General features: G+C 37.3%; 1 protein-coding gene across 1 annotated transcript in view; it reads right to left on the reverse strand.

Annotated features, from left to right (window-relative positions):
• Nucleotides 1–7749: 7749 nt before the first annotated feature.
• LOC125230972 (mitochondrial 2-oxoglutarate/malate carrier protein-like) overlaps nt 7750–19436 on the reverse strand; it is a 30158-nt gene continuing 18471 nt past the window's right edge. The window contains exons 4-7 of the mRNA XM_048136292.1: nt 16666–16845; nt 11296–11398; nt 9314–9432; nt 7750–8105 (exon numbers count right to left, since the gene is read on the reverse strand). Of these exons, the coding sequence (XP_047992249.1) occupies nt 7925–8105; nt 9314–9432; nt 11296–11398; nt 16666–16845 (583 nt within the window). The 3' untranslated portion in view covers nt 7750–7924. The remainder of the gene's footprint in view (nt 8106–9313; nt 9433–11295; nt 11399–16665; nt 16846–19436) is intronic.

Consider the following 19436-nt stretch of genomic DNA (forward strand, 5'->3'; position numbering starts at 1 on the left):
ACTGTAACGTGAATAATTTAAACAAGTATTTTCAACTTATAGTTATTGACTGGGATTACTTTTTTGATTTTTGTCGAGCTCCATCGAGTGTGAATGCGACTGGTAACGCTGAAAGTGAACGCAGCCGACGCGCGTGAAGGAGACTAAATTAGTCATCAGTTTGCTTTATTGTTTGATTTCAAATAATAACATTGTTAAATGCACCTCACACTTCTATTCAAATATTCCCTTGCAGCTGATCGACACATCAAACGAGTCAGTAGTACTCACAGTGCTACGATGTATAGTAGACCTGCTCTGAGTTCACGGCGTGCGAGTATTCGAAGACGAGGAATCACAGGACGACTCTAAAAGTAGGAGGAAGGCCTATCTAGATGCTGTAGATGAGGACGGTAAGATATCTTTCGAAGATTTACTGGTGAAACGCGATAAATCGAGATAATTTGTCCTTGAAAGAACAACGTTGTGTAAATTGCACTTAGTTCGAATTTCAAAAACCAGTTTGTTCAACTTATCGGGTTTCATCAGCCCTCGCTTTCTCTATTTCTGAAATTTCATGCACTGACGCTATAATTATTTTTTTCACGATTATGTCTTAGGCACTGGTCCCACCGCGAGCTATTAAACTATGAGATATCGGCTATAAAAACGAACGAAATATAATCACTCCCGTGTCACAAAAGAGACACGGCGATGTTTATAGTTACTGGCCCAGCGGTGAACTATCAATATGGCCGTGTCTCTTTTATTTGCACGGGAGTGCTTATCTTTTATTCGTTTTTATAGCCCGCCTTCTTCAGTTTTCCGTGATCACGATGCATGCAACTGCGTCGAAATATCGGGAGCTCGACAAAAATCAAAAAGGTAATCAGTTATCACGGTCTGTATTCCGGACAATGTAAGTATCATGAAAATAACCGTGAATCATTCAAAACTCTTAAGTATTTTCGACACCCATAATATATTCATAATAGAATATAATAAATTAGAATATACAGGGTGGCTATTAAGTAACTACATTAATATAATCAACCTTTCAACCACGTGTATTATTTTATTCTTCCGTCTCGTATTTTACATGGCGCAGTCGGTAGGATACGAACCCATATCCACATGGAATCTAATTTCGATTACAGAGGTAGACATTAAGTGCGTTTTTGCCTTTGAAATCCTTTGTACATGCGATATCGGATCGGATAATGTGAAAAAGCACTAAGCTAGGCCAGAGGGGCAATTTTCGAATGTCGACCATTCGATTTCGTGAATTTCGTTTAATATTTTCACTAATTACTAGCGATTTAAATTCTACTAACCTAAATCTAATACGACTGGTTATTAGTTATAACCAATGGATTTAAAATTAATGGCCGTCCTTTTTCAAACATAGCACGTCGTTTTCTACAAACCTTTTGAACGGCGGTTTTTTTTGTGCGGTCAAAATTGGTTCCCAGATCTGTGTTGTGTACCTACCTCTACAATCGTGTTCATATCGATATTATCAATTTAGGCGCGCAAAGGTATACAAACCATGTCTCACTTAGAAACGCGGTGAACATAAACCATAAAGCGAACTCTGATGGATTTCGAAACTATCGTACAGTATGGCCACAAAGTGCCGCCCACAGTTAGCGCCTGTCAAGAACGCGACCAGTCGACCTGTCTTATCTCACTCATGCAAGCATGGTACGCGTTCGCCTACACGAGCTTAGACTGTGCACGTAGGAAGGTAGGGACGCGCTTCTTTCATATATTTGACCATTATCCGACCTAGGTGTTCCGAAACGAAACTAAAGTCTCAACTGTCAAAGTACATACAAATATTTACCCAGATATTATTCCCATGATGACTTTCACTTTAGTAGGTATCATTATCACCAGATCCAGTTTTTGTTGGCTCCTGTCTAGTCTGGTCCAAGAAACATCTTCTGGCGTTGCTCTTCCGAAGATATTAGAATTTGAGCTCTCAAAGACCATGTTCATAGGATTTAGCCTCTCACAAGTTTCGTTAGACAGATGTGTGAGATGAGGTCCATTAAGAGAGGTCATATTTTGCGTTGAATTAGATGTTTGGTAAGATTTTGGTTTTTCAAAAGTTTTGGGGTGTGGCCCGACACAATATTGTGGTGTTATGGTACCTAAGGTATCAAAAGTAACCTTTGACTTAGTGCTGGTCTCTATTCTGGTCTGTGCTGGATCTATTCTGGTCTCGGTTTTCAATATAGTAAGAGGAATCGTATTAGAATTCGATGGGACCATGAACTGATATTTTTTCACATTTATTTGATGAAAGGGGTTCATAGTTTTGTTCAAAAACAGCGTCGCAGGGGCCTGAAATATCTGTGGATTTAAAATATCCTGGGTTTTCATCTTAAAAGGGTACAGATAGGGGTTTAGCTTCTTTAGTTTAGTATTCATGATGAAGCATGGACACTATGACATTGTGCACTTGTGTTTCGTCATGTTGTTCTGATTTCGATCGGCAGGTTTCAGAGCCATGTTTTTAGTATATTCGTGTTTTACTTGTAAATTTGCATAAACATGCTTGACATGTTTTGAACTCGTGTCATGTCAGTTGCGACTGACTTTTGCTATGTCAGTGTCTTGCATAATAGAAGTTTTCTTAATAATATTATGGTTCCCAAAGAGCATTGAATATTTTAGTGCTTGCACACGACGCATGCAATTGGGCTACCATAAAAAATAGACGTTTCGTTGCCTAATATTGGCAAAACCTCTGCATAGATGGTTAGAGGGTGACACTCAAGTGACACTAGCAAACAAAGCTAGCAAAGCACGAAATTTTGTTATCTACAAAAAAAGTACAAATTATAAAGTGGCAACATCGTCGTGTTGTCCCGTTTCACACATATTGATTTGAAAAGGACGACACTACGATGTAGCCATTTTTAATTTCTACTGGTCCTGGGTTCCATCCCGGTAAGGGCATTTATTTGTGTGATGAGCACCGATATTTGCTCCTGAGTCATGGATGTTTTCTATGTAAATATATAAGTATGTATTTATCTATTTAGCTATGTATATCTTTGCTTAGTTTGGGGCTAAGTTGATCCGTGTAAGGTATTCCCAATATTTATTTATTTATTTACTCTTTTTTTCAGTCCGTATAGATACTTACTTAATTTCTGGGAGTAAATAAGGTGTCAAATTAAAATACATTGTTACAACCAAGTTACAACAAAAATCTTTAATAACGTACAACAAAACATTCATGTCTGCACTATGTTAGTCACAGTTAAATCTATTTATAAAAATACATATAAGTACAAATACACCTATAAATATCATACAGTATATTTCATAAGAGTGGTCTTATGCAAAATGGTAACCAAGAATCTCAATGCAATTATAATTAATTTCATTTTTTTAATACATTTTTTATAACTTGCCATAATATTTTATTTTATTTAATGCCTGGTGAATATACCTCCTGCATAAAGCCATCCTTGGAAGCTGCGAATGTAAGTGACAGTATGATAAAAATGGAAATTATAAGGTCTAAAATGCAATGGTAATGAGATACTTTTACTGAGCTCTGAATGGCGTAATACAATATACAATACATGATCAAGCAAATCTTTTTACTAAAAACATTTATTTCTATGGAACAATAAACCTTCGCTCCCACATTTTTTCAAATTTGACGCCTTCCGACTGACCGTCTATAGTTCTTCTATTATTTACATTAAGCTCGACTGACAAAACCATCGTAATTTCGTTGACATCTAATGTTTAGTCGAATGATGTGGTCAAATCTATAAGTTAATTTAAAAACCTTCTATGAAATAAAAGTATGCAGTTTTTTTAACAATTTCGTTTACAGTCGATTTATAATCGCAAGAGTTTATAAACCTACGAAAATTGTAAAGATATCCAAAAGTGTTAATAAATTTGTACGATCAGTTTTAAATTATAAATGTGCGTATCTACACGACTTTTACCTACTTCTTTAAATTACATTTAATTATGTGTACTTATAGCGTAGCACAAGTAACATTATAATTATATACTGTACGATAATGTCGATAATATATTTATATCACCATTGCAATTTCGTGACAAAATTGTATGCATAATGCAATCCAGTCCAGACCTATTACACGAATAACATTTTTATTACATAAATTCATTTCAGTTTGGATTTAATTTAGTTTCAATCACAATTCTGTAGTATTTGAGTAATATTACTCATGTCTGAATCACGTAATCATTGTGCTAGTTTCCGTCCAGCGTTAGTTTTCGTCACTTTGTAACATTTGGACTTATTTGCATCTACAAGTAGCTACTTTAAAATAAAATATATTAGAAGCTACTGAAGAAAGGGGAGGCCTTTGCCCAGTAGTGGGACACAATTATAGGCTAGGAAAAAAAAAAAGAAGCTACTGAGTCCAGAGGACGAAAATTAGCGCAGTGACCTTATCAAGTTGTTTTACAAATCACGTAATTAATCTAGTTTCCCCTAAGTAAAAAATACACAGATATTTTTGTACATTTTTGGATATAACGTAGGATATCGTATACTAATATCCTATCACTTATCTTTTAAATCTAGTTGCAATGTAACATGGTAAAATATGAATCAAAAATAAAATCTCAAAAAGCGAAAACTATGAAAATAAACTTATACAATTCATATATGAAAATAAACTTAAAAACGAGTGTGTGCTTAGAAACATAAATGGAATATTTAATCACAATGAAAATGTCAGGTTTTTTTTTTAATTTTGGCACTTCAATGACATAATATATTTTTTCCAATTCATGGTCCAATGATAAATATGTCTACAAGTGTAGTTTAAGATGTAAATTGTGCATTGGACTTAATTTATGTGTATATTTTGTTATTTTAAAAAATACATGTTGCATCAATTACCAAAAAGACCAATTTACATGATAAGAGTTTTTCGATGGATATCAAGTAAAAATTGAATAACATTTGAAGTTCTCTGAGAAAGAAACAAATAACTACAATGTAATATCGTCACTACTTGAAAAAAAAACTTGTATCTTCTTCTGTCAATGAAAACAAAAATGTAATAAGTATGTATGCAATGCATATAGACTTACTGCGTTTTAACTTTGAGGAGCAGCGTGAGATACGAGATTTTTAGGGTTCCGTAGTCAACTAGGAACCCTTATAGTTTCGCCATGTCTGTCTGTCCGTCCGTCCGTCCGTCCGTCCGTCCGTCCGTCCGTCCGTCCGTCCGTCCGTCCGTCCGTCCGTCCGTCCGTCCGTCCGTCCGTCCGCGGATAATCTCAGTAACCGTTAGCACTAGAAAGCTGAAATTTGGTATCAATATGTATATCAATCACGCCGACAAAGTGCAAAAATAAAAAAATGGGAAAAAATGTTTTATTAGGGTACCCCCCATACATGTAAAGTGGGGGCTGATTTTTTTTTTTTCATTCGAACCCCAACGTGTGATATATTGTTGGATAGGTATTTAAAAATCAATAAGGGTTTACTAAGATCGTTTTTTGATAATATTAATATTTTCGGAAATAATCGCTCCTAAAGGAAAAAAAAGTGCGTCCCCCCCCTCTAACTTTTGAACCATATGTTCAAAAAATATGAAAAAAATCACAAAAGTAGAACTTTATAAAGACTTTCTAGGAAAATTGTTTTGAACTTGATAGGTTCAGTAGTTTTTGAGAAAAATACGGAAAACTACGGAACCCTACACTGAGCGTGGCCCGACACGCTCTTGGCCGGTTTTTAGGGTTCCGTAGCCAAAATGGCAAAAACGGAACCCTTATAGTTTCGTCATGTCCGTCTGTCCGTCTGTCCGTCTGTCCGTCTGTCCGTCTGTCACAGCCGATTTACTCGGAAACTATAAGTACTACAGTGATGAAATTTGATGGGAATATGTGTTGTATGAACCGCTACAAAATTATGACACTAAATAGTAAAAAAAAAGAATTGGGGTGGGGCCCCCATACATGTAACTGAGGGATGAAAATTTTTTTTTCGATGTACATACCCGTGTGGGGTATCAATGGAAAGGTCTTTTAAAATGATATAAAGTTTTCTAAAAACATTTTTCTTAAAGTGAACGGTTTTTGAGATATCAGCTCTCAAAGTCGTAAAAAGTATGTCCCCCCCCCCTCTATTTTTATAACTACGGGGTATAAAATTCTAAAAAAAATAGAGGTGATGCATGCTAATTAACTCTTTCAACGATTTTTGGTTTGATCAAAGTATCTCTTATAGTTTTTGAGATAGGTTGATTTAACTGTAATTTTGGTTTGCTGCTACGGAACCCTTTGTGCGCGAGCCCGACTCGCACTTGGCCGGTTTTTTTCAAAGTAGTGACGATATATTCATCCATCAATTTCAATTTGGCAAATAAACAGCAGCAGCGGCTGGTCCATACAAGCGGATTCCCACCGGCTTGCCTAAAATTGATTACTAGTAAAGTACCTAATGTTAAGGTAGACTCTTTTTGCTCAGTGTTGCCTAGCAGAAATTTCCACCACCGCCACTGATATACAGACTAGAGATGGGCCGAATATTCGGTAAATACTCGGTATTCGGCATATTCGGCAAGATTTTCAATGTTCGTATTCGGCCGAATAATTCGGTTGCATTGCCGAATATTTACCGAATAAACAATGTAAATAACTATTGAAGATCGTACGTATTCCAATGGATAATAAGCTCCCATAAAAAAGAAATAATTACCTATGCGTCAAAATATAAATACAATTGTTTTGTAAAAAAAGTTAAAAAACCGTAGTTTAAGAGTTGATATGAGTTCAGAGTTGTTTTAACTAAGTTTTAGCTATCCACTAAATCATAAGAACATAGTTGTAGTATGTATAACCATTATCAATAATTTCATAGTTTTAATCTTAACAACCACTTTAAAAATATGGCGTAACCGATTATTCGGCCGAATGTTCGGTTCGGTAAGAGCTGAACCGAATGTTCGGCCGAATATTCGTATTCGGCAAAGTCCATATTCGGCCCATCTCTAATACAGACATAAAATTCTAAGATTAAAATGCCATGTCGTACACATTAAACCTGGCAAAAAAGAGTAGACATGCAATAGAAATTGAACTGATTTTTTTTAATGATAGCAACACTTACTTTCTCGTACAAAAGTGACTCAATAGTTGCCACATGCAAAACGGTTTACACAGGCGGTGGCGCCCCCTATCATTTTATACTCTTTTTCCAGGTTGTATGTTTACGACGAAGCAGATTTTCTAATGATATTCTTTACAATGTATAAGGGTCTTCTTTTTTCAAAGTTGTCCCCCCACTTTTTTGGATTTTATGTGGTTTCCACTCAGAATCAATCCTAATAGGAGAAAAAAAGTGTCCCAAGGTTTTTTCCCATTCCGTCACCATTTTTTCATACATTTTGTATGGCGGTAACGGAATGAAAGGTCTGAAAAATGTATGGAAATCTTGGGACATTTTTTTTTCTCCTATCAGGATCGAAAAACCTCGCGATTCTTAGTATGAATCGCGTAAAAAATACCCATGTTACAAAAAAAGTGGGCTTTGAAAAAATTGGCCCATATAGGTACTATTTTAGAACTCAAAACTCAAACCACGTAAACGACAGTCTCTAATCGGGCATTTTCAGAATTTGGGACACCCCAATCAGCGTAAGTCGTTAACAAAAATTAACTCGCTGTCAGTTTTGTGACGACAATGAAGCATAAAATCTGTCTAAAAATACTTTTTTCACATTCTGAATGTTGATTATCGCTTAAAGTTTCTCTAATTAACACAAAAACAATATTTTTATAGAAATTTTATGGTTAATTATCGTCACAAAACTGACAGTGAGTTAAATTTTGTTAACAACTTACGCTAATTGGGGGGTCTGTTCTGAAAATGCTCACTCACAAAACAGTATTCAGATTTTCCACGGTACTCTTAAAATCCTACCTACATGTACTTGAAATACGCAGCGTTCATTTGCTCCAAGAAAATGAATGTTAGCACGGTGTGCGGGCCGAGGCGCGCGTAGTAAGGCAGGAAGCCCTTCCACAGAGAGAGGACGCCTTCGTTCTTCAGCAGGTTGGACACTACGGACAACTGGCTTTGGCCCTTGGCTGCGTTCTGGATTCTGGAATTTAAAGATTATTGTAATAAATAAACATTTTTATATTAAAAGAAAAAATGTCTTCCGTAGCTCAATAGGCTACTTGCCTCCTAGTCAAATCAGCTTCTTTTTAAGAACTGTCAAAACGAATTTGTACGACTTGCTAATATGGAATTGAATTAAGTGACGTCACGGTCAACTCAGTTACTTTATATATTTCTATCTGACTTATTAAATAGAATTGGATTTAAAAATAACTTCTGTCCAACTAGGGAACAAATCAAATTATTTTATTGAATATTTTTCGATTTGTTCTTTTTTCAAGTAGTCACACTACTATATATAAATTATAAATTTAAATAGATATCATACACGAAAGAAAACACGACAAGGCCCACTGGTGGCCGAGCCGGGAATCGAACCCGGGTCTTCAGCTTACGCGGCTAACGTCCTCACCACGTTTTCTTTCGTGTATGATATCTATTTAAATTTATAATAACTTCTGTCCATGTTTTTCTTATAATTATCTGATGCTTTATTTCGTGCATGGTATAAAATATTTTATTTTAACTACAGTCAAGTTCCCTACTGGTTAAGAGCAATGCACGGATTGCAGAGGATGCGGGTTCAACTCCCGCCGGAAGCGTACATTTTTTTTTTCCTTTAATATAAAAATGTTTAGAATCGTTAGCGGACGTTTCTGCTTGTTAAAAATGAATAAATAAGCATTATAGGACGTTCTTACACAGATTGACTGAGTCCCACACGGTAAGTTTTGTAGGAGGCAGGGAATAGCGAATGATATTCCGCTTTGTGTGGTAGGGCACAGCACAGCGGATATCGTCTCGCTCGAATCTAGAGCAGAACCCAACTGGGGAAGTACCTCCGCCTTACAGAAGACCGCAGCCAAATAGCACTAGACCCTACTAGTGTTGTGAGGCTGAGCCGGTGAGTAAGGCTGCCAGAGCTCAACGAGGGTGCGGTGTGCTGGTGACGGAAGGACCTACGGAACTAATAAGTTCCGTCTATTGTCCTCATTCGATAACGCAGTTTCGATATCAATATAAAATTTTGATATCTGTCAACTGTAAGTCCGTTTTCACATTATCCAATCCGATATCGGATGTCGGAAGGATTTCAATAGAAAAAATCCAAGATGGCGCCTGCAATGTATGGCATATCGGTCCGACATCCGATATCGGATCGGATAATGTGAAAACGCACTAACTCACCTAGTTTTGATGATGTCCACAGGCATGGAGGCGATTGTCGTAACCAGACCAGAAACCATGGACGCGCAGAAATGAAGTGTGATGCCATCAGGTACATAGCCTACGAACACCTCCCGAGCCTGAAATAAAATAGGGTTTTTTGTCAAAAATATTTATCGTTTTACAGTAATACCACAGTATAATAAAGAGTACTGTCGTACAGTATGGCCACTCCCGCTCCCCGCTGAAAGTGCCGCCCACCCCCTTACCTCACAGTTACCGCCTGTCAAAAACGCCACCAGCCGACCTGTCATGTCTCACTCATACAAGCATAGTACGCGTTCACCTACACGAGCTTAGAATGTGTGCTAGGAACGCGCCTCTTTCATATATTTGATCGCCAGTGTCCGAGGTGTGGTAATACCCTGCTTTACGCGACTCCGCTTAGCGCGGATTCGCTATAATGCGATTTTTAAATTTTGATGGATCGTAAGCAAAACGCCACTCAGAAAACATTAGATTGTTTTTTTTTAGTATTATAATAGAGTGCATTATTGTTGTTTAAAATGTAAAATGTTAAAGTTTTTTTAAACAAGCTCTTTGATTGTAATTTTTCAAGTAAAATATAAACTTTTTTCGGTTTGATTTTAAAGGTAAGGTTTTCAAGTGACTTCGATATACGCGAAATTCGCTTTACGCGATTTTCCCAGGAACGCATCACTCGCGTTAAGCGGGGCATTACTGTATAATACGTCAATAGAGTTATATTATGGCAACGAAGATGCATATAATAGTACATTACATCAGAGGCCGGGAAAATAAGGATTTCCGGCCAAGTGTATATAGGGATACGAGGCCGGGAATCCGTTTTCACGCCGAGGCATGTATGGTGCTTTTCTCAAACATACAATGAAATAAAAAAAAATGCTCTAAAGGACAATATATTATAAAAAAAAGTTACTTTGCAGGCCTAGGCCTAAAAAATAATATGAAATCCCTTTACAGTCCTCTCGAGTTGTTGCGCCCAAAAAGCGATACTTCCCAGCCCATTTTAAGGAACGTAAAGACAATATTTCATTGCATGTTTGAGAAAATTAGTATTTGCAGACACCTTAATTTATTTAATCCGTAACACACTCGTGTAAATAGATAAATAAACAAGTTACAAACGAGATGTACAATCGCATAAAATGTATTATGTTCATTATTCGCCTCTCTCTGTAAAGCGACATCAAATATTATTCATTAGTACATTACATCTGAGGCCGGGAAAATGAGGATTTCCGGCCAAGTGGGTATATACGGCCGAGCGAGCGTGCGAGCGAGGCCAGATAGGGATACGAGGCCGGGAATCCGTTTTCACGCCGAGGCATGTATAGTGCTTTTCTCAAACATACAATGAAATAAAAAAAAATACTCTAAAGGACAATATTTTATAAAAAAAAGTTACTTTGCAGGCCTAGGCCTAAAAAATAATATGAAATCCCTTTACAGTCCTCTCGAGTTGTTGCGCCCAAAAAGCGATACTTCCCAGCCCATTTTAAGGAACGTAAAGACAATATTTCATTGCATGTTTGAGAAAAAGTATTTTTCGGGCCAACTGTATGGACGCGGCGTCAGGCTTTGCCATACAGTTAGCCCGACGCTACGCTCGCGAGACGCTAGATGTGGGGGGCCTGGGGGTGTGAGCCTTCGCAATTTGTTTTTAAAGCTTTTTTTTATGGGATAGGAGGCAAACGAGCAGACAGGTCGCCTGATGGTAAGCGATCACCGCCGCCCATGGACACCCGAAACACCAGAGGTGTTGGAGGTGCGTTGCCGGCCTTTAAGATGGGTGTACGCTCTTTTCTTGAAGATTCGAAGGTCGTATCGGTCCGGAAATACCGCAGGCGACAATTCATTCCACAGTTTAGCTGTGCGGGGCAGGAAATTTCTGGAGAAACGCACAGTTGAGGACTGCCACCATCTAAATGATGACGATGGAAATGTTGCTTTGTACTGACCTGTGAGTAGGTGCTGAGCTGCGCCGCGTTGACGACCATGGCTCGGCCGACGGTGGGGGTGGCGCCGCGCCATAACTTGAGGACACCCTCTTCGCGCACTATCCTGTAAACAAACGTTTTCAGTTATGACAACAATTTTAACTCAAGACAGTTTTTGAAATATGCTACTTGACCCTTTTTTAAAGTCTGTCTTATATCTTATACTTTTAAACGAGCAATTCTTGTATATTTATTTATTTATTTATATATACCGACGATCTCGGAAACCGCTCTAACGATTTCGCTGAAATTTGTTATGTGGGGGTTTTCGGGGGTGAAAAATCGATCTAGCGTAGCCTTAGATCCCGGAAAACGCGAATTTTCGAGTTTTTATGAGTTTTTCTTTCGCGTTAGTAAACATAAAATATGGTCGTTAATTTCGCCGCGCGTGCATCGATTCCGCTTAGCTCAGTCGTACGAGGTCGGTCTAATGTACGCAGATAGATCGTAGGTGTCAGGGTTTCGAATCCCGGCCAAAAATTAAGTTTTTGTTTTTTGTCTTTTTTTATTTTTGTATTTATAAGAGTTTTTTTTTATCTAAAGACGTGATATACTAAAATAGAACCGAGCGAAGCTCGGTCGCCCAGTTATTATCACATTATATGATTAAGTACTGTCCAATCAACCGAAATAAAATATTACCATATTTTATTATGACTTAAAAACAGCAAAAAATATTTTTAAAGTATACTTTTACGTAATCAGGCGAAAACAACACAGTCATGTTAATCTATGGATTCTCTATGCATCAGGTCATTCTATTCGAAAACAACATTTTCTGACTTTTTAAGTATGAAGGCATTAAGTTCAATATGTCAGTGATTGTTTTGACATGCAGTTAGGTTCGAATTCGATGACGTCACTACATCGCTGAAAGCGTTTTCAGTGGCCAAAATAAATAAAAAATTACACACATTTTTAATCGAAAATACGTAGTTATTTACACTACATACGTAGTACTTTTAATACCCAAAATCTACAAATATTGTTTTTTTATGTCAAATACTACAGAAGACAATCATTTATTGTGCCAAATTCGATATGAGCAGGGAGCGTACTTTTCGTGCCGATGACATCAATTTGACGTCACGCTCCATATAGGATGATCACAAATTGTTTTATTGTTAATTATTAATCATTAGTCATCAATCATTTTGTTATGAATTTCTTTGCATGGTAATGAATGCAAGAAGGATGGTGTGCTTTACGTTAGAGAGAAATTCTCTTTTCTACGTATTTATTGTAATGTTTTTTACACATCTATCATCTACAATGTGTTGTTAACAATACTATTTAATTAAATTTATTTATAAAAACAAATCAAATAATTTTATTCACGTTTCACATTTCAAGTAGGTATTATTTATGACACATGTAAATGGACTACTGTATTTGAAGTTATTTGTATAATTACGATTAAAATGATTGACGACTAATGATTAATAATTTACAATAAAACTATTTGGGATCACCCTCTACGGAGCGTGACGTCAGATTAATGTCATCGGCATGAAAAGTACGCTCCCTGGATATGAGTCTAGTAGCCTATTGATCGTCAGCACTCGCGAGGCGAGGGTTTGCCTTCCCGTAGGCTAGTTGGAAACTACACAAATAAATCACGCCAAAAATAGTTTTTTTGCAAAAAAATCATTGCCGACTGTGCCTTCAACAGTCATCTACTGCTCTCCGAGACGTTTCTAAAAATCCCTTACTCTTACGATGGGATACGACGTTTCATGACAGAGTTCCTATGACCACCTTTCTGCTCCATCATCAGATCAGCTCCATGATACCATAATATAATACGTTCTCTAACTAATGCCTTGCGTGAAGCTAGAAGAGAAGGAAAGCACGCCATAATTCGTGATAACAAATTGATTATAAATGGGAAGGAGTGCCCTTATGAACTGTCGCAAACAGCAGTAAATCAAGACCCAAATTCTGACTCACCATGCCAAGGATCACAGGATGTGAACAACAAACAAACAACCCAAAACAAAAATCATTCCTTTCGAGAGTAACTTTGACATACTAGTACAAAATACACAAAGTTTAAAGAATAAAACTCACATTATTGAAAGCCTACAACTAGATTACCAGTACCAGGCATTATGCCTTACCGAAACATGGATCACCCAAGAACAAAAGGATTACATACAAATAGATAACCATACCTTTGCGGCCAGCTTCAATCGTACAAACCACCGCGGCGGCGGCGCAGCGATCCTGGTGCGGGACGGAGTGCAGTACAGCGCGTGGCAGGACATTGCGGACCTCTCAGTGGAGTGTGTCATAGAGTGTTGTGCCGTTGAAATCAAACCAGACATATTACTTATAGCAATATACAGACCGGACAGGGATATTGAAACCTTTTTTGAAGTATTGAATAAGATATTAGACAAAATAAAGGCAAAAAATAAAAAACACATTATAATAGCAGGTGATTTCAACATAAATAAAAATGAAAGTTGTAATAATTATTGCAGATTACAAAATATTATGTTAGAATATAATCTCCATCAGATAGTAGACCAACCCACAAGAGAAACTAACTTAAGTTCTACTTGTATAGATTTAATTTTTACTAACAACAAATTTTTTGACATAACGGTAGAAGATTTAGGTATCTCCGATCACAAAAGCATATCATATTCCTTCAAACAAAGTAGTTCTACAAATACCCCAATTTATAAACAGAAAAGATATTTTGATGAATCCAATATTGTGTCATTCAAATCTGCACTTTCTGAAATAGACTGGAAAAATATCCTTGTTGATACAAATAATGTAAACAGCAACTACAATGTTTTTAATTCAATACTGACCTGGTTATTAGATACGTACATACCACTTAAAAATGTAAAACTCAAAAATAAAGTTTACAAAAGTTGGCTCACAGCTGGAATAAAAATGGCCTGTAAAAATAAAAGATGCTTAAAAGCTCTTGCAAACCAAAGTAACAATAAAACATTAAAAAAACATGTTGCAACATATACTAATATCCTCAAAAAATGCGTTAATAGATCCAAAAAACTTACCTTTGCACACCAAATGTCAAATTCGAAAAATAAAAATAAGACTATGTGGAATATAGTCAAACAAGCTACGAACAAAAATAAAATAGTAAATCACAAAAACATAAAAATTAAAATAGGGAATAACACCATAAAATGCCCAATAAATATTTCAAACACTTTCAATGACTTTTATGCTTCTGTAGGCAAATCTCCGATAGATGGCAGCAGCGGCATCACGCCGCCTCCGGCCAGCCGTCCTATAACGGCTATAACACAAACTTCAGTCAATTCCATGTACCTAAATCCAGTGACAGAAGAGGAAATCCTAAATATTATAAAACACCTACCTAATAAAACAAGCTGCGGAATTGATGAAATACCTTCCACCTTGATTATAGCATGTGCATATGAGCTCACCCCACCCATCACTAAACTAGTAAATCAATCCTTTGACGAATGTAGCTTCCCAGAAAAACTGAAAATAGCAAAAATAAAACCCGTTTTAAAGCAAGGTGGTAAAAAAGACAATCCTGCTCACTACAGACCAATCGCACTCCTCCCCGTTATATCAAAAATCTTCGAAAAGTGCATGACAAACCGCATAAACAGTTTTTTAGAAAAATACAATTTACTAAATGATGACCAATTTGGATTCCGCAAAAAACGCTCTACCACCCTCGCAGCTTACACTTATGTACAAACCATACTAGAATACTTGAAGAATAAACATTATGCAGTGGGACTATTGTTAGACATGTCCAAAGCATATGACAGAGTCTCACACCCTATACTTCTACAAAAATTAAATGCAATAGGGATACGCGGCAAAGCTCTAAACTGGATGAAGTCATATCTCACGTCACGACAACAGTACGTCGAAATTGAATATTTTGAAAATCAGACTAGAACATTACACAACGTCAAGTCTAATTTGCAGTATATCGAGAACTCAATCCCACAAGGAAGTGTCATAGGATGCATTCTGTTTCTCATTTATATAAATGACCTTCCGAAATCCACCGAGCACAAAGTCGTTATGTTTGCCGATGACTTATCCCTTTTATTTCCATACCCAGAAAGCAATAGCAACAATCCTGATATAGAACAAACCTTTAATTCAATTACACAATGGCTACACAATCACAATCTATTAATAAATAATGACAAATCCAAACTCATCCAGTTCAGACCACGACAAAAACAACATTTAAACCTTAACAATATAAAGAGCAACTTAAATATAGAGGAAGTATCTGACTGTACATTATTAGGCATTACATTGGACAGCCATTTGTCATGGAAGCCGCAGGTAGAAAAAATAAAAAATAAACTTTCCCGATTTGTCTACGCACTCAGCGTACTGAAAAGTAGCACTACCCTAGAGTGTGCGCTTGCCGCGTATCACTCGCAGGCAGTCGCCTGGCTACGCTATGGACTCCTCCTGTGGGGCCATAGCACTGATATACAAAACGTTTTTATTATGCAAAAAAAATGTATTAGAATCCTAGCAAACATACATCAACCCCAGAGCTGCAGACCCCATTTCAAAAACTTAAACCTGTTGACTCTCCCTTCCCTGTATATTCTGGAAGTTGCATCATTTGTTAGAAAAAACCTGCATTTATTTAAATTTTGTCAAAATCCTCGCCGCCATCAGTATCTAGAACTACCAGAACCTAAATTAGAAATATTTAAAAACGGACCATATTACAGAGCCATCAATATCTATAATAAAATCCCCACACACTTAAAAACTGAAAAACTAGACTCAGTATTTATAAGCCGACTTAAATCTATACTGGTGGATAAATGTTACTACAAAATAGCAGATTTTTTAGATGATGATACAATGTAATTTTATAGTACATCTGATCATACATATTATAAATAAGCAAACTGTATAATTATTAGTATTAGTTAGTACCTAAGTGACACATCTGTATTTTGCTACACCCTTATCGGGGTCCATGTATGTAATACATATGTATTGTATGTGGTATGCAAATAAATTCTCTCTATTCTATTCTATTCTCTCTCTATATTGCATTGTCACGTGATTTACATATGTGTGCAAAATTTCATCTCAATCGGGAACCGGGAAGTGGGTCAAATTTAGCTTCTACGTTTTGACGCACACTAACATAGGTACTTAACAAGGCAAGTTGAATAAAAGCTTGTAAAAATAATGCTGCCTTTTATTTTCTGGCGCATTGTAAGTACTGTATTCTTGTGGCACTGACAGACGACCATCAACAGTAGAGTGACAACATGCTAATGAAGGCCTAATAATTGAAGGTCATGATTACAATGGTACCTGATGAGAGCATCAGCCACATTCTTATAATTCCTTCTCTGATCAGCGGGCAAGCGGCCATCGGCCGTCATACGAATAAGGGCAACTTCGGCCGGAGTACCCACGAAGGCACCTATGGAGCCTGCGGCGACGCCCAGTAGGGTCTTCATACCGAAACCAGGGGCAGCGCCGGCGTTGCGTCTGAAAAAAAAAAACAAAAAAGAATTAAAAACTGCGCCTGTTAGCATCTAAGACAGGGGTTTTCAAAGTGTGGGGCGAGCCCCCTGGAGGGCGCAGCAACATTAAAAGGGGGGCGCGGGGCCGTGGAACAAGTGGACAACTAATAGTTCAGTAATGTATAAGCGGCAACCCATACTCAGGCGACGCATGTCTTAAGACGCGGAACGGACGTCAGCGCCACGCCGCCCGAGTACATACATACATACATACAATCACGCCTGTATCCCATAAAGGGGTAGGCAGAACACATGAAACTACTAAAGCTTCAGTGCCACTCTTGGCAAATAAGGGGTTGAAAAAAAAACGAAACTGTGACATTGCAGTGACAGGTTGCAGTGTAATTTAAAAAACGTCTCCTCAGTACATTTTGTATAGGAAGGACGTAAGACGCGCCCCTGCGACGCGACGCGCGCCTCTAGCGATGCGCCCCAAGCGACGCCTGGGGCGTGTCTTACGTCCTTCCTATACAAAATGTACTGACTGCGGCGCGGCGCTGACGTCCGTTCCACGTCTCAGGGCATGCGTCGCCTGTGTGCGGATGGTCCCTAATGTATCCACTTGCCACAGGGCTATTTACATTGCTATTTAAGTTAAAAAGAGAGTCATACAGACCTATGATCATATTTCTATGATAAACATATGATAGTGGACTATCGACCTAAGGCATATAATTGTTTTTCACGACCTCTATCGTTGTGTTTCCTAAACATATCCTAAGTACATCGAATTTACTATTTCCTTTGACTGAAAACACCGCGGTTAACACTATCGATTAACGTAGAGAGACTCAAAGGACGTAAATAAGTCGTGATATTTACATTACTCAACAGAAACCGAGAGCGTTTCGTGTTTATTAATAGTAAGGCCTGTACCGAAAAGTTTTTTTACATACCGTAATTATGATATTAATGAAACTATGATGACCAGCAAAGATATTTTATTTTAGTTATATTATGGATAGTGCCTATTTACAAAAAATATATACATTTTATATTTTTTGAGTTTTGCGGCTGAATAAGCGGATTTTTCTCTTCAAGCCTGCCATTAAGTTTTGCACGGTGGTTTCGGTGACTTTCTTGGCGTGTTTTTTCCACTTCTTTTTAAAATCTGCTTCTGATGTTGCTGGTGAACAGTTCTTACGCAGCTCTGCTTTTACTAATGCCCAATAACGCTCGATGGGCCGTAGTTGGGGGCAGTTCGGGGGTTCATATCTTTGGCCACACATTGCACGTTATTTGAAGCCAGACACTCTTGTGTGGCTCGGGCATAGTGTGCAGTAGCCAGGTCGGGCCAAAACAACACATCCCCTTCATGTTGCCGTATAAATGGTAAAATAAATCTTTTTATACATTTCTGGACATAAATATCTGCATTTATCGTACCTTTTGTAATAAATGACCCAGTGCGTTTCCCGCAGGAGCATATTGCTTGCCATATTAAATATTTTTCTCCAAACTTCTCCATAAAAATATATTTATTTTGATCGCTGATATTCGCCTTAGATTCGGTTGTAAAGAATTGATCACCTGGCAAAGTCGAAAAATCTTTTTTCACATACGTCTCATCGTCCATGAGCACGCATGCTCCGTTCAAATCGCAAAGCAGCTTGTACAATTTTCTCGATCTTGTAACGGAACTATTGAATTGTGTTATCGACTGTTTTGGGGCTTTTACTTTTTATAAGACTTTAAATTTTGACGTACTTTCGCTCTCTGGACCATAGAAGTACTAGTTTTTAATTTTTTTGCCACGTCCCGCACCGATAAACTACAATTTTTCTTATAAGCAGTCACTATTTTCTTTTCTAAAATTTTATTTGACGGACCTATGGGGCGTCCACTTCGAGCTTTGTCTTGAATTCTGTATTCATTGAAGTAACGATTAACTGTATTTCGCACCGTTGCACGACTTACATTTACCATTTTTCCGACCGCCGCAAAAGATGAACCGGGATTTTCCAGATACGTTCGCAAAACATTTTCTCTCCGAGTTAATTTATCGTCTTGCATTTTGAATAAAAACAATGCCCAGCCTAAATTAACAATGTCAATTGATGCATTAAAATGACATAAGCTGAAAACTATAAACAGAAAAAAAAAATTTTACCAGCCAGTATTTTAGTAATATGCAAACTTTGTAAAAAAACTTTTCGGTACGGGCCTTATATCTATGTACTAATCGTGTCTTACGGCGAGATATAAGTTATATCTTATTGTATTGCACAATACTGTTATCGTTAGAGGTCGCGGGTCGAATGATAACGAGGCAGAGTAACAATGACTTTATTTTACAACTACAATATTGTTGGAAAAAATATTCTTAGGTATGAATTAGTATTACTAAGAAGGTTAGATAGATATAGGATTCTTTTGGATATCTTTCAGATAACGGAGAGAAAGTACAGTCAGCGTCAGAAGTAGCTAATCAAACCAGAAATTAATTAGACACACGCATAGAGGCATCATTTAATGGCTGGCAGTCCTCAACTCCAGAAACTTCCTTCCTTGCACAATGCACAGCTAAACCACAGTATAAATAAAGAGTACTATCGT

The sequence above is a fragment of the Leguminivora glycinivorella genome, chromosome 11 (genome assembly GCF_023078275.1).
Source record: "Leguminivora glycinivorella isolate SPB_JAAS2020 chromosome 11, LegGlyc_1.1, whole genome shotgun sequence".
NCBI lineage: Eukaryota > Metazoa > Arthropoda > Insecta > Lepidoptera > Tortricidae > Leguminivora > Leguminivora glycinivorella.